Source organism: Triticum aestivum, chromosome 3A (genome assembly GCF_018294505.1).
Source record: "Triticum aestivum cultivar Chinese Spring chromosome 3A, IWGSC CS RefSeq v2.1, whole genome shotgun sequence".
Lineage (NCBI taxonomy): Eukaryota > Viridiplantae > Streptophyta > Magnoliopsida > Poales > Poaceae > Triticum > Triticum aestivum.
In genome coordinates, this window is record NC_057800.1 from 721965463 (window position 1) to 721982495 (window position 17033).

The 17033-nt window shown below is 45.6% G+C and overlaps 1 protein-coding gene across 1 annotated transcript; it reads left to right on the forward strand.

Annotated features, from left to right (window-relative positions):
• The first annotated feature begins 856 nt into the window (after window positions 1-856).
• Window positions 857-5570, forward strand: LOC123063490 (disease resistance protein UNI). Its single transcript, XM_044487288.1, has 2 exons — window positions 857-4017; window positions 4676-5570. Exon 1 carries the CDS (start codon window positions 1070-1072, stop codon window positions 2261-2263), a length of 1194 nt encoding a protein of 397 aa, XP_044343223.1. The 5' UTR covers window positions 857-1069; the 3' UTR covers window positions 2264-4017; window positions 4676-5570.
• Window positions 5571-17033: the final 11463 nt, after the last annotated feature.

Below are 17033 nucleotides of genomic sequence, written 5' to 3' on the forward strand. Positions count from 1 at the left end.
ATAGATATAGATATAGATTTTGTAATCGCTGTAGTCAGCTCATTTATCTCTACCCGCAAGCACGACGAGCTGCAAATAAACATCCATGGGCCCCGTTCACTCAAAGCCCAAGTGGGGATGGTGATAATCGTGGGAAAGAAAACCACTCACTCGATCTGTTTCTCAAGAAAAGAATTACTCACTCGACCGGCCCCGTTCTCGAAAAAAAACTCGGCCGACCGTCCGACCGGCGGCCTTCCCCTAGTCGCCGTCGCTGACCCTGCCCCGGACAGGATCCACGGTCGCCGTCACCGTCACCGTCGTTCCCCAGTCCGCAAGATGCGGTGCCATCGATGGCCGCGGAGAGGAGCGCAGCACGTTCTAAGGCAACTGACGGGCTCAAAGTCAGCGTGGGGAATTTCGCCCCAAGAGGCCAAGAATCTCTCTCCGCCGGCCGGTCTCCTCCGAAATTTCCAGCGAACGCAGCAAGGCCTCTCCTCTTCAACCACCCAAGGGCGCTCCGTCAGTGGCCTCTCTTTCTCATCCGAGGACGATCCGAGGTTGTGGAGGGTTCTGCTTCGAGGATCAAGGTACGGGTCGGGATCCCCTTCCCTCACTCTTTTACTTCTTGCTTGAAACTGTTCGTCAAGCTCTAGGCTTCTCTCATCCATCTTATACTTCTTCCTAGTCAACTTCAATTGGACTAAGGCCTCGCCACATATGCTGTTTATCCTCAATCAATGCGAGTCTTATAGTCGTTGGCCTGCTCGATTTCTTTTCTTGAATAGGGCTGGCCTTATTACCGAAAAAGGGTTTCCCCCCCGCTTTGTATACAAAGCAACCAACCGAGACATCCAACGATAGGTGCTGGGGCGGAAGCAGCACAGTCACGCCCAAAAGGTTTAGCCAGATTGATGCGTTCGTATTTTGCACTGGGTGTATGTGACCAATATATCTGATGCGTCTCGCAATCTAACCTGCAGGTCCCACTTTTGATAGGCATAGTTCAAACTTTTGGTGTTGTTATCAATTGAAGGATAATCAGCTTGTGAACCATCACCTTGTTCACTGCCTTCTTCCACTCTTATACATGGCTGTTTCTGCACTCATTGATTTCGTTACTAGTACTGTGGCATCCCACTTATGGAACCCTGTGATTACACGTATGAGATACATAATACACAAGGAGGAAAATATTGGCAAGCTGGACAGAACTATAAGGAATCTAGAAGCCAGGAAGCAGGAAATCCAAATCCGTCTTATGAACTCCGAAAGGAAGCAAGAAACATGTAACCCTGAAGTTGCAGAATGGCTAGAGAAAGTGGCAGAAATAGAAAGTGAAGTGAATGAGATGAAACATGGGCAGAGGAAGAGAAGGGCCCAGTCTTTCAGCTATTGGTCAAATTACGAAACTGGTATGCAGGCTGCCAAGAAACTCAAGGAAGCTGAGATGTTGCATGAGAAGGGATCCTTCAAACAGGTGTCAATTGAGGTTCCACCATGTTCCGTGCAAGAAATGCCCACTGTACCTTCAACACAAGGAGCAGACTGTAACTTAAGCAGAGTCCTCCAGTACCTCAAAGATGACAGAGTTGGAATTGTAGGGGTATGGGGAATGGGAGGAGTTGGTAAGACCACTCTGCTCAGGAAAATCAACAATCACTTGTTGGGTGTGATCGAAGAAGACTATGGATACGACCTTGTTATATATGTTGTGGTGTCTAAGGCGTGTGGAATAGGGCAGCTCCAAGCAGACATCTCTGAAAAGATTGGTCTCTTCCTGAAACCAGGCTCCAGCATTGAAACACGGGCTTCAGTCATGTTAAGTTTCATAAGGCAGAAGAAGTTCTTGCTCCTGCTAGATGATTTATGGAATTATTTGGATCTAGCAGAAGCTGGTATTCCATATCCTAGTGGCCTGAATAAACAGAAGGTAGTTCTGGCAACACGGTATGAGAGTGTTTGTGCAAATATGGATGCTCACAACAGGGTTTTCCTGGAATGCTTGGACCAAGAAAAAGCTTGGAAATTGTTCAAAGAAAAAGCAACAGAAGAAACCATTAATTCAGATCCTAGGATCGAAAAGTTAGCACATGTAGTTGCAGAAGAATGTGGGGGCTTGCCCCTTGCTCTCATAACTATCGGCCGTGCAATGTCTTCAAAGAAGTCTTATCATGAATGGGCACTTGCTTTATCATTTCTGAAGAAGTCTCGCATTCATGAGATCCCAAATATGGGGAATGTTAGCCACCTATACAATAGGTTAAAGATAAGTTATGATTAGCTGCAGGATAAACAGATCAAAGAATGCTTCTTATGTTGTTCTTTGTGGCCTGAAGATTACTCAATTTGGAAAGTTGAACTCATAGACTGTTGGATGGGGATGGGTTTGATAGAGTATGATACCATGGAGGAAGGATACAACAAGGGTTACTCCATTATTGAGTACTTGAAGGATGTGTGCTTGCTGGAAACCGGCTACTTGGATGATAGTGAGGTGAGAGTACATGACATTATCCGGGACATGTCACTGTGGATATCTTCTGATTGCAGTGAAGAGCACATGAAATGGTTTGTTCAAGCCGGGGTAGGACTTTATAACATTTCTAATAGGGACATCGAAACATTTAGGTCAGGTAGAAAGATATCTCTAATGTGCAATTACATCCCCGAACTTCCTCGGGCCTTGAACTGTCCAAACCTCTAGTTTCTGTCACTACAACAGAATTTTCGGCTCAAGGTCATACCACGTTCTTTTTTAGAGAGCATATCATCTGTGACCTACTTGGATTTGTCCTGGGTTCCCATCAAGGAACTTCCAGAAGAAATTGGCATGCTGGTTGAACTCCAGTATCTCACACTGAAGCAAACACACATTAGATTATTGCCTATAGCTATTGGGCTATTAAGAAAGTTGAAGTTCTTGGACATGAGCTATATGGATTTCTTGGAGAAGATACCCTTTAGTGTTTTTACAAATTTGTCAATGCTAGAAGTTTTAAACCTATATGGTAGCAGGTATGCCGGCCGCGAAGCAGATTTTGATTCAGCAAACCACATGGATTATGATGAGTTTAGAGTCGAAGAATTATCTTGCTTAAGTCTAGGAATAACGGCAAAGAAAGTGAGTACTCTGCAGAGACTTTTTGACGTACCTGGAGTCCACTTGAGATGCCTTGGTTTATATGAATTGAATGGAGAGAGATCTCTTACTGTCACTTTAACGGAAAGTATCTTTGTTCTGAATGTAATGGGCTGTTCTGATTTAGAGGACTTCTGCATTATGAAAAAGACAAAATGTTATGGAGACCATCTTTCGAGGCTGGAGTTCCTGACCTTTTGGGATCTTCCTCGACTTGAGAAGAATAGTATGGACCATCTTCAAAACCTTCGTGTCCTTACAGTGGGGAGAACCTATCAATTGGTAGACCTGTCCTGCATTTTAAATTTACCATATCTGGAGCATTTGAATGTGTCTTGCTGTGATAAAATGAAGCAGTTACTTGATATACAGAATGCTATTGTCACGGAAGGAACATATGAAACTCCGATTCAGGCATTTCGGCAACTGAGAATTTTGCAATTGAATTCGTTGCAAAGCTTGAATAGCTTATGTAATTCTGAATTGGATTTTCCTTCTTTGGAATATATTGATGTGTTTGCTTGCCCGAAGATTAAGAAACTACCTTTGGGGAAAATTGGTAAACTGAAGAGGATAAGAGGGGAGCAAACATGATGGGATAATCTCGAGTGGGACGATGAAAGCAGTTCCTTGTCATTGTTGGCGTCTTTTAAGTCATCAGGAATTTGCTCGGCATCCTTTAGGCCAGAGCTAGATACCACTGTGATATCCTCCTCGCCGAAAGCTTTCTTCACGAAGAGGCAGCCCATATTGAATTCATCAGTACGATTCACATCCTATCCACAATCAATATTTGAAACAGAGGAATTCGGTGGGCATATGATGATGGAATAGTTTCACTAGTATCATTTACCAGTTCTCCTGAACATCTCGCTGAGTTTCATTAGCTGCTCAAGGTATGATTTTTTGATACTACACCATTGTTCACTGACTGATTAATCAATTCTATCAATATTAGAAATACACAGCCATGCTATTCTGTTATTTTATCTTGTACTATAACTCTAGTTTCGGTCAGTTTTTCCGATTGACGGGTTCAGTTTGATGGTTAAAAAATAAGTTACAAAATGTAAGGTGCACCTGTTGAGTAAAGCTTACGATTAGTTGCTGAAGCGTTGGACCAAGTCAAGTGTGTTTGACCTTGTTCTAGTGTTCGGTCTTTATCCCTTTCAAAGTCGTTATGCATCTTAAGCTACCTGTACTTTTCCACAACCATTCTGAATTGCGAAGAGTGGAGCTCTGGTTTACGCCAGAAGGGAATAGATCATATGCATTAATTTTCATCATCTGACGGCTGATGGTGTACACGGTCAAACAAAATAAGTGTCTTTTTAGCATGTCAGGCTGTTAGCAAAACTGTGTGTTGTTCACCTTGTATAGCCCAGCTCTTGATTGCATACTAACACTAGACAAACTTCTGTTGCAAGCTGCCCACAGACAAGTACTAGGATAACTCCATGTAGATTGTATTAGACAAGACAGAGAAATCAATTGGCCGAGTGTTTATGTTCTAAGTAACTTCTAACACCAAGTCTCGTTATGTTCCATGTGCAGATGGCAAGCTCTGTTTGACTGAATCCATCCATCGTGAATTTGTGATTTTCCATGGCCTCCTGGCCGAACCGAACAGGAGGAAGTTGGATTGGACGGCCACCGCCAGAACCTGAGAAAGCGTAGAAGGAACGAAAGATCCGCAACCGTTAGCCCGACTTGAAATCGATCAACGGACTGCTTGCCATGCATCAGGCACAAGAACAAGATGATGCTGGTGCCACCGGACTGGCTGTCTGACTCTGAAGAAACTGAAAATGATTGTGCGCCGGCGGAGATGGGAACCTGAAGGGTGTCATCGACTCAGGCTGATTCACCCACCACTTCGGGGAAGCTGGCGGCGTCGTGCAGGCCCAGTCTGGCAGTGTGCTGTGCAGCTGCCGATCCAGTATATGTTGTAACCGGACCATTTTTACCGCTTGATCATCCATCCATGTCGTTGTTCATCCTAGGACCCCAGCTTGCATGCTGAATTGTTTGCATATTACTAGTACTTAATTACTCCCACTATGCAGTAAGGGGTCATTCCATTCTGATCACACATGCCATAGGATCGGGCAGTTTTTCGGACTTTCTCTTGGTGCCGGTTCCATAGGACCAAGGAATATATTTTTTTCCCCTGTAAAAGAACAGCGACTGAAGTCTTGTTAAGCAGCATCTTAAGCTCCCTGGACTTCTCCACAACCTTGATGGAGCCGTGGTTTGTGCTGGATTTCAATAAATCATATGCTTTACTTTCACCATCTGACGATTGATGGTGAACACGGTCAAACGATAACAAAACAGTTTTACTTTTATTGTCTGTCGTGCTGTCAGCGATGGATTGGGTATGCATTGTGTGCTGGCTGTTCACCTTGCTTAAGCTGCGCACAAACAAGTCAGAGAAATTCAACTGGCAGTAGTTCTAACTTGCAAGACTACTTGATTACGTTGTTCGTCAGCCGAATTCCAGCTTGATGACGGTGTGCCTGCCACCGGCTGTCGACTGACTTGACCCTGAAGAAACTGAAAATGAGGTTGTCATTTTACTGCCCTCGCTATGCAGTAACGGGTCAATCCATTCTGATGTACACATGGCATAGGACCAGGCAATCTTTTGGCAGCATATATATGGCGATAGAGACTGAAAAATGTTCTTCCTTTTTTTTTCTTAAAAAAGAATGGCCACTTAGAATCAGCAAAGCCGTACGGGTTAAAAAAGAAAATCCTCATCTCCTTGGATCAAGTCAGCTCGTGTTTTAACCATCTGATCTTGTTGAGGCCGTGTTCGTGTCTCATCTTAGATCCATCTTTGAAGGTGCATGCCTGAACTTAAACAACTTGTGTATTAGTACTTCTGTACTTGTTTACTTGGCTGGTGGCTGGTGGCTGGTGTGATATTTGCGAGGTGTAATTGAAGCTCTAGCATGCTTATGGTCAGATGCGAATAGGTCACACTAGCTGCTGCACATCGGATGGCGAATGAGTACGGTCAGTCTTGATCAGCTAAGCAGTTGAATGTTTGATTAGGGTATCGTCCTAGGATAAGTCCACGTAGTCCCATCTGGTGGACCAGTCAGAGAAATCAACCGGCAGAAGCAAAGACGGGGCGAAAGTCCAGATATGAACAGTATTGTAGTACTGTAGAGCAGTAGCTGGAACTGGAAGTGGTCGTGGACGGATGGGTCATGGCACGGGAGCCTTTCCCTTTCCCTTCGGGGCCCAAGCCACCAAGCAAAGCACGTACGAGTCGTCGCGCGACGGCGGACGGGCGAGTCGTCGGACCGGAAGTGTTTACTACCCGCGTTATGCATGCAGATTTACACATGCCATAGGACCGAGCAAGTTTTCAGACTTCTCTTTTGGCAGCATATATATGGCGATAGAGACTGAAAAATGTTCTTCCTTTTTTTTTCTTAAAAAAGAATGGCCACTTAGAATCAGCAAAGCCGTGCTTTTCATTCTTCTAGAAAAGTTGGAGTGAATCCACTTCCGTTAGTTTGCCAATCCAAAACATGCCTTTTTCCAAGAACGAATGCTTGATTCCGCCTGTTGTCATTACATCAATCAATCACCAACAAAACTAATGGGACTGTACACATCATAACAAACGGTTGTGCTGAAGCTTTCTACCTACTCCCTCCGTTTTAAAATAGATTAACTTTATACTAACTTTAATATAAAATTAATATAAAGTTAGGTTATCTATTTTGAAACGGAGGGAGTAGTTGGGTTCACAACCACAGATGTGCCCACAACAGAGGACCCTGCAATACAAAAGGGAGCAAGCAATTTGACTCCACCGACCGTACGGATTAAAAAGAAAATCCTCATCCCCTTGGGTCAAGTCGAGTTAGCCAGCTCACGATTTAACCATCTGATCTTGTTGAGTCCGTGTCCGTGTCTCATCTTCGAAGGTGCATGACTGGACTTAAACAACTCAACCAACTTGTGTACTACTCCCTCCGATCCATAACAACTGTCGTGGTTTTAGTTTACTTGTCCAGTATGACTTTTGCAATGTGTGATTGAAGCTCTGGCATGCTTATGGTAGATGCAAATAGGTCGCACTAGCTACTGCACATCGGATGGCAAATGAATACGGTTAGTCTTGGTCATCTAAGCGGTTGAATGTTTGATTGGAGTATCGTACTAGGATAAGTCCACCTAGTCTCACTCTCATCTGGGACCAGTCAGAGAAATCAACTGGCAGAAGCAAAGGATGGGCAGAAGTCCAAACATGAACAGAAGAGCTTTCCTCTCCCTAAGAAGCAACTCGCGGGCGACTAGGGTTTCCTCTTTTCCCATCAGCACCGATGTTGGTACACCTCGCCTCTGATGGCCTTTGGCGCACGGAGGTGCGGCGGACCCTGACCCCTCGCCAACAGGGACGGACCCAGCTCTCGTTCTTGTTTGGTTCAACATCTCGGTTGGGGCGATCTAGTGGCGACAATGTCTATAGTAGGAATGATGTCTCCCAAGTTTGACCATGTTCCCCATTATGCGTCTAACGTTGTCGGAGGATGTGTGGTGTTGCGTCTCTGTCGGATCTCGTGGGACTCAGTTGGTACCGGTCTCCGGTGGTTCTATTTGAATCTAGTATTCAGTCATGTGTCTACATCTTTTTATCCTTTCGCTCTACGCTTCTCTTCATCGACGACGCTTACTACTCTAGTGCATTGTTCCTAGTCCTGGCCATGGGAAGCCCAACCCGGCCCGAAAAAGCCTGACCCGGCCCCGGTCCGACGCAGCTCCCGGGCCGGGCTCGGGCCTAGATTTTGAGCCCGGTGGCCGGGCCAGGTCCGGGCCCATCATTTTTGTGCTTTTCTGAAGGGGCCCATCCCGAGGGCCGAGGCCCGGTGGGCTTTTACGTGTTCGGGCCGGGCTTGGGCCCAAAAAACGGGCCTGATGGACGGCCCGGGCCGGGCCCGGGCCTAGGTTTTTTTGCCTCGGGCTTGGCTAGGCCCCGAGGTTTGGCCAGGTATAGTTGTTCCTGTGGGGCCTTAGCATGACGAATTTGCAACTGTCCACTATAACAAGTTTTGCCTGGCTCTGACAAGGAAGAAGCAATGACAGCGGCGCGGGTTCGACTCTAGTAGGTGGTTTAAGGACCTAGATGTAGTTTAGTTATGACAAATGACAAATGATAAATGAATCAGAAATTTCTTAGAAAAGAACAAATGATAGGCGATATGGCGTACGTGAGTAAACAAAAAAATAAGTTCTCAAATATAATGGCCACTTAGAATTAGCAAACGTTTTTTATTTTGATTTCGCGTGCGTGTGTAGAGAAACAGGATCCTGAGCTCTCCCTGTTCCATTTCACCGTGTGCCATGCAAGAATTGAAGCAGTGGCAGCAAGGTGCATGCACGCATCTTTGGAGTAAACCCTAGTAAAGCCAAGCTGCCATAGCAAGTTGCTTAACCACACAACGGTTGTTCTGGAGCCTTCTGGGTTGAGATTAGGATGACGGATAACATATGCGAGCGACACAAGACCCTGACAGAAAATAAGAAGAAAACCGCAACTCGATCGTTGGGGGTCTTTTAAATCCTCGTTTCTTCGGACCAAAGTTTGGCAGGTCACGCGTTATATATTTGATTGATCTCGTTCGTTGTTGCGTCCATTTTTCGTCCTCGATCTTGCAAGGTGTGTCAACTTTTTTTCATTGTTTTTAAATAGCAAGGCGTAACAACTTAACCAGCTTGTTTACTAGACTAGTTGACTAGCCTGAACTTTGTGACTGGTCCAAAGCTCCCGCGTCTTTGGCTTACTGCGGCACTAACACTAATAGCCTCTTTGATTCGTAGGATTTTGAAAACATAGGAATAGGAAAAGTGTAGGGTTGGAGTGGCATGCCCATTTGAATCCTATAGAATTAGCAATGATTGTTTGGTGCCACGGGAAAAACAAAGGAATTGTAAAAAAAGATTGGAGTGGATGTTAAATTTCATATGAAATGTAGTACAGAAGATACCATAGGAAAAATTCCTATGGGATCCAATCCTATAAATCAAAAGACCAACATAGGAAAAAATCCTAAGGATTTCAATCCTCCAGATATCCTATAAAATTCCTTTGAATCAAAGAAGCCCTAAACGTGGATCGAGCTCAGCCTTTTTCTTACAGCACGTCGGCAGCGGGATGAGCGGTTGCCGTACTCACTGATGAAAAAACAAAGAATAAATTTGCGTGTGGTCTGACCTGAGAGTCTGAGACCGACCGGCTGGTCAGAGAAAGACTCGCAGTAGTAGGTAATAAAAGGTGGTGCAGCCAGGAGCGGCCCAAGCTAGCATTCCCCCGAGTTGACTGCCTCGGTCCACGCTGACCGGCTTAGGGCATGTACAATGGTTCTATCTTAGCAATGCCACATAGGATAAATGATGAGGTGGAGGAGAGAGAAATCATAATAGAAGGCTTGTCTTCTCTTAATTAAGAGAAGGCAAGAGATGATCTCTTAGCACAATATGTCTCACCACGTTTTTAGGAATAACTAGTTATTGAAGATAAGGCTGAGAGATGACCCATTGTAGACATGTTTTTTTGTCATTTCTAAATCACATGCAAGATTTAAGATAAGACTACCTTATCGACCATTGTACATGCCCTTAGCCCGTAGTAGTTTTCGTCTATGAATGAAATGGCATCGAGTCAATCCAGCGAGCTCGACACGCACGCACCGCCGTAGCCTGAGAAAGGGACTAGCTCGTATTGTAGTACTGTAGAGCAGTAGCTGGAACTGGAAGTGGTCGTGGACGGATGGGTCATGGCACGGGAGCCTTTCCCTTTCCCTTCGGGGCCCAAGCCACCAAGCAAAGCACGTACGAGTCGTCGCGCGACGGCGGACGGGCGAGTCGTCGGACCGGAAGTGTTTACTACCCGCGTTATGCATGCAGATTTACACATGCCATAGGACCGAGCAAGTTTTCAGACTTCTCTTTTGGCAGCATATATATGGCGATAGAGACTGAAAAATGTTCTTCCTTTTTTTTCTTAAAAAAGAATGGCCACTTAGAATCAGCAAAGCCGTGCTTTTCATTCTTCTAGAAAAGTTGGAGTGAATCCACTTCCGTTAGTTTGCCAATCCAAAACATGCCTTTTTCCAAGAACGAATGCTTGATTCCGCCTGTTGTCATTACATCAATCAATCACCAACAAAACTAATGGGACTGTACACATCATAACAAACGGTTGTGCTGAAGCTTTCTACCTACTCCCTCCGTTTTAAAATAGATTAACTTTATACTAACTTTAATATAAAATTAATATAAAGTTAGGTTATCTATTTTGAAACGGAGGGAGTAGTTGGGTTCACAACCACAGATGTGCCCACAACAGAGGACCCTGCAATACAAAAGGGAGCAAGCAATTTGACTCCACCGACCGTACGGATTAAAAAGAAAATCCTCATCCCCTTGGGTCAAGTCGAGTTAGCCAGCTCACGATTTAACCATCTGATCTTGTTGAGTCCGTGTCCGTGTCTCATCTTCGAAGGTGCATGACTGGACTTAAACAACTCAACCAACTTGTGTACTACTCCCTCCGATCCATAACAACTGTCGTGGTTTTAGTTTACTTGTCCAGTATGACTTTTGCAATGTGTGATTGAAGCTCTGGCATGCTTATGGTAGATGCAAATAGGTCGCACTAGCTACTGCACATCGGATGGCAAATGAATACGGTTAGTCTTGGTCATCTAAGCGGTTGAATGTTTGATTGGAGTATCGTACTAGGATAAGTCCACCTAGTCTCACTCTCATCTGGGACCAGTCAGAGAAATCAACTGGCAGAAGCAAAGGATGGGCAGAAGTCCAAACATGAACAGAAGAGCTTTCCTCTCCCTAAGAAGCAACTCGCGGGCGACTAGGGTTTCCTCTTTTCCCATCAGCACCGATGTTGGTACACCTCGCCTCTGATGGCCTTTGGCGCACGGAGGTGCGGCGGACCCTGACCCCTCGCCAACAGGGACGGACCCAGCTCTCGTTCTTGTTTGGTTCAACATCTCGGTTGGGGCGATCTAGTGGCGACAATGTCTATAGTAGGAATGATGTCTCCCAAGTTTGACCATGTTCCCCATTATGCGTCTAACGTTGTCGGAGGATGTGTGGTGTTGCGTCTCTGTCGGATCTCGTGGGACTCAGTTGGTACCGGTCTCCGGTGGTTCTATTTGAATCTAGTATTCAGTCATGTGTCTACATCTTTTTATCCTTTCGCTCTACGCTTCTCTTCATCGACGACGCTTACTACTCTAGTGCATTGTTCCTAGTCCTGGCCATGGGAAGCCCAACCCGGCCCGAAAAAGCCTGACCCGGCCCGGTCCGACGCAGCTCCCGGGCCGGGCTCGGGCCTAGATTTTGAGCCCGGTGGCCGGGCCAGGTCCGGGCCCATCATTTTTGTGCTTTTCTGAAGGGGCCCATCCCGAGGGCCGAGGCCCGGTGGGCTTTTACGTGTTCGGGCCGGGCTTGGGCCCAAAAAACGGGCCTGATGGACGGCCCGGGCCGGGCCCGGGCCTAGGTTTTTTTGCCTCGGGCTTGGCTAGGCCCCGAGGTTTGGCCAGGTATAGTTGTTCCTGTGGGGCCTTAGCATGACGAATTTGCAACTGTCCACTATAACAAGTTTTGCCTGGCTCTGACAAGGAAGAAGCAATGACAGCGGCGCGGGTTCGACTCTAGTAGGTGGTTTAAGGACCTAGATGTAGTTTAGTTATGACAAATGACAAATGATAAATGAATCAGAAATTTCTTAGAAAAGAACAAATGATAGGCGATATGGCGTACGTGAGTAAACAAAAAAATAAGTTCTCAAATATAATGGCCACTTAGAATTAGCAAACGTTTTTTATTTTGATTTCGCGTGCGTGTGTAGAGAAACAGGATCCTGAGCTCTCCCTGTTCCATTTCACCGTGTGCCATGCAAGAATTGAAGCAGTGGCAGCAAGGTGCATGCACGCATCTTTGGAGTAAACCCTAGTAAAGCCAAGCTGCCATAGCAAGTTGCTTAACCACACAACGGTTGTTCTGGAGCCTTCTGGGTTGAGATTAGGATGACGGATAACATATGCGAGCGACACAAGACCCTGACAGAAAATAAGAAGAAAACCGCAACTCGATCGTTGGGGGTCTTTTAAATCCTCGTTTCTTCGGACCAAAGTTTGGCAGGTCACGCGTTATATATTTGATTGATCTCGTTCGTTGTTGCGTCCATTTTTCGTCCTCGATCTTGCAAGGTGTGTCAACTTTTTTTCATTGTTTTTAAATAGCAAGGCGTAACAACTTAACCAGCTTGTTTACTAGACTAGTTGACTAGCCTGAACTTTGTGACTGGTCCAAAGCTCCCGCGTCTTTGGCTTACTGCGGCACTAACACTAATAGCCTCTTTGATTCGTAGGATTTTGAAAACATAGGAATAGGAAAAGTGTAGGGTTGGAGTGGCATGCCCATTTGAATCCTATAGAATTAGCAATGATTGTTTGGTGCCACGGGAAAAACAAAGGAATTGTAAAAAAAGATTGGAGTGGATGTTAAATTTCATATGAAATGTAGTACAGAAGATACCATAGGAAAAATTCCTATGGGATCCAATCCTATAAATCAAAAGACCAACATAGGAAAAAATCCTAAGGATTTCAATCCTCCAGATATCCTATAAAATTCCTTTGAATCAAAGAAGCCCTAAACGTGGATCGAGCTCAGCCTTTTTCTTACAGCACGTCGGCAGCGGGATGAGCGGTTGCCGTACTCACTGATGAAAAAACAAAGAATAAATTTGCGTGTGGTCTGACCTGAGAGTCTGAGACCGACCGGCTGGTCAGAGAAAGACTCGCAGTAGTAGGTAATAAAAGGTGGTGCAGCCAGGAGCGGCCCAAGCTAGCATTCCCCCGAGTTGACTGCCTCGGTCCACGCTGACCGGCTTAGGGCATGTACAATGGTTCTATCTTAGCAATGCCACATAGGATAAATGATGAGGTGGAGGAGAGAGAAATCATAATAGAAGGCTTGTCTTCTCTTAATTAAGAGAAGGCAAGAGATGATCTCTTAGCACAATATGTCTCACCACGTTTTTAGGAATAACTAGTTATTGAAGATAAGGCTGAGAGATGACTCATTGTAGACATGTTTTTTTGTCATTTCTAAATCACATGCAAGATTTAAGATAAGACTACCTTATCGACCATTGTACATGCCCTTAGCCCGTAGTAGTTTTCGTCTATGAATGAAATGGCATCGAGTCAATCCAGCGAGCTCGACACGCACGCACCGCCGTAGCCTGAGAAAGGGACTAGCTCGTATTGTAGTACTGTAGAGCAGTAGCTGGAACTGGAAGTGGTCGTGGACGGATGGGTCATGGCACGGGAGCCTTTCCCTTTCCCTTCGGGGCCCAAGCCACCAAGCAAAGCACGTACGAGTCGTCGCGCGACGGCGGACGGGCGAGTCGTCGGACCGGAAGTGTTTACTACCCGCGTTATGCATGCAGATTTACACATGCCATAGGACCGAGCAAGTTTTCAGACTTCTCTTTTGGCAGCATATATATGGCGATAGAGACTGAAAAATGTTCTTCCTTTTTTTTTCTTAAAAAAGAATGGCCACTTAGAATCAGCAAAGCCGTGCTTTTCATTCTTCTAGAAAAGTTGGAGTGAATCCACTTCCGTTAGTTTGCCAATCCAAAACATGCCTTTTTCCAAGAACGAATGCTTGATTCCGCCTGTTGTCATTACATCAATCAATCACCAACAAAACTAATGGGACTGTACACATCATAACAAACGGTTGTGCTGAAGCTTTCTACCTACTCCCTCCGTTTTAAAATAGATTAACTTTATACTAACTTTAATATAAAATTAATATAAAGTTAGGTTATCTATTTTGAAACGGAGGGAGTAGTTGGGTTCACAACCACAGATGTGCCCACAACAGAGGACCCTGCAATACAAAAGGGAGCAAGCAATTTGACTCCACCGACCGTACGGATTAAAAAGAAAATCCTCATCCCCTTGGGTCAAGTCGAGTTAGCCAGCTCACGATTTAACCATCTGATCTTGTTGAGTCCGTGTCCGTGTCTCATCTTCGAAGGTGCATGACTGGACTTAAACAACTCAACCAACTTGTGTACTACTCCCTCCGATCCATAACAACTGTCGTGGTTTTAGTTTACTTGTCCAGTATGACTTTTGCAATGTGTGATTGAAGCTCTGGCATGCTTATGGTAGATGCAAATAGGTCGCACTAGCTACTGCACATCGGATGGCAAATGAATACGGTTAGTCTTGGTCATCTAAGCGGTTGAATGTTTGATTGGAGTATCGTACTAGGATAAGTCCACCTAGTCTCACTCTCATCTGGGACCAGTCAGAGAAATCAACTGGCAGAAGCAAAGGATGGGCAGAAGTCCAAACATGAACAGAAGAGCTTTCCTCTCCCTAAGAAGCAACTCGCGGGCGACTAGGGTTTCCTCTTTTCCCATCAGCACCGATGTTGGTACACCTCGCCTCTGATGGCCTTTGGCGCACGGAGGTGCGGCGGACCCTGACCCCTCGCCAACAGGGACGGACCCAGCTCTCGTTCTTGTTTGGTTCAACATCTCGGTTGGGGCGATCTAGTGGCGACAATGTCTATAGTAGGAATGATGTCTCCCAAGTTTGACCATGTTCCCCATTATGCGTCTAACGTTGTCGGAGGATGTGTGGTGTTGCGTCTCTGTCGGATCTCGTGGGACTCAGTTGGTACCGGTCTCCGGTGGTTCTATTTGAATCTAGTATTCAGTCATGTGTCTACATCTTTTTATCCTTTCGCTCTACGCTTCTCTTCATCGACGACGCTTACTACTCTAGTGCATTGTTCCTAGTCCTGGCCATGGGAAGCCCAACCCGGCCCGAAAAAGCCTGACCCGGCTCGGTCCGACGCAGCTCCCGGGCCGGGCTCGGGCCTAGATTTTGAGCCCGGTGGCCGGGCCAGGTCCGGGCCCATCATTTTTGTGCTTTTCTGAAGGGGCCCATCCCGAGGGCCGAGGCCCGGTGGGCTTTTACGTGTTCGGGCCGGGCTTGGGCCCAAAAAACGGGCCTGATGGACGGCCCGGGCCGGGCCCGGGCCTAGGTTTTTTTGCCTCGGGCTTGGCTAGGCCCCGAGGTTTGGCCAGGTATAGTTGTTCCTGTGGGGCCTTAGCATGACGAATTTGCAACTGTCCACTATAACAAGTTTTGCCTGGCTCTGACAAGGAAGAAGCAATGACAGCGGCGCGGGTTCGACTCTAGTAGGTGGTTTAAGGACCTAGATGTAGTTTAGTTATGACAAATGACAAATGATAAATGAATCAGAAATTTCTTAGAAAAGAACAAATGATAGGCGATATGGCGTACGTGAGTAAACAAAAAAATAAGTTCTCAAATATAATGGCCACTTAGAATTAGCAAACGTTTTTTATTTTGATTTCGCGTGCGTGTGTAGAGAAACAGGATCCTGAGCTCTCCCTGTTCCATTTCACCGTGTGCCATGCAAGAATTGAAGCAGTGGCAGCAAGGTGCATGCACGCATCTTTGGAGTAAACCCTAGTAAAGCCAAGCTGCCATAGCAAGTTGCTTAACCACACAACGGTTGTTCTGGAGCCTTCTGGGTTGAGATTAGGATGACGGATAACATATGCGAGCGACACAAGACCCTGACAGAAAATAAGAAGAAAACCGCAACTCGATCGTTGGGGGTCTTTTAAATCCTCGTTTCTTCGGACCAAAGTTTGGCAGGTCACGCGTTATATATTTGATTGATCTCGTTCGTTGTTGCGTCCATTTTTCGTCCTCGATCTTGCAAGGTGTGTCAACTTTTTTTCATTGTTTTTAAATAGCAAGGCGTAACAACTTAACCAGCTTGTTTACTAGACTAGTTGACTAGCCTGAACTTTGTGACTGGTCCAAAGCTCCCGCGTCTTTGGCTTACTGCGGCACTAACACTAATAGCCTCTTTGATTCGTAGGATTTTGAAAACATAGGAATAGGAAAAGTGTAGGGTTGGAGTGGCATGCCCATTTGAATCCTATAGAATTAGCAATGATTGTTTGGTGCCACGGGAAAAACAAAGGAATTGTAAAAAAAGATTGGAGTGGATGTTAAATTTCATATGAAATGTAGTACAGAAGATACCATAGGAAAAATTCCTATGGGATCCAATCCTATAAATCAAAAGACCAACATAGGAAAAAATCCTAAGGATTTCAATCCTCCAGATATCCTATAAAATTCCTTTGAATCAAAGAAGCCCTAAACGTGGATCGAGCTCAGCCTTTTCTTACAGCACGTCGGCAGCGGGATGAGCGGTTGCCGTACTCACTGATGAAAAAACAAAGAATAAATTTGCGTGTGGTCTGACCTGAGAGTCTGAGACCGACCGGCTGGTCAGAGAAAGACTCGCAGTAGTAGGTAATAAAAGGTGGTGCAGCCAGGAGCGGCCCAAGCTAGCATTCCCCCGAGTTGACTGCCTCGGTCCACGCTGACCGGCTTAGGGCATGTACAATGGTTCTATCTTAGCAATGCCACATAGGATAAATGATGAGGTGGAGGAGAGAGAAATCATAATAGAAGGCTTGTCTTCTCTTAATTAAGAGAAGGCAAGAGATGATCTCTTAGCACAATATGTCTCACCACGTTTTTAGGAATAACTAGTTATTGAAGATAAGGCTGAGAGATGACCCATTGTAGACATGTTTTTTTGTCATTTCTAAATCACATGCAAGATTTAAGATAAGACTACCTTATCGACCATTGTACATGCCCTTAGCCCGTAGTAGTTTTCGTCTATGAATGAAATGGCATCGAGTCAATCCAGCGAGCTCGACACGCACGCACCGCCGTAGCCTGAGAAAGGGACTAGCTCGTATTGTAGTACTGTAGAG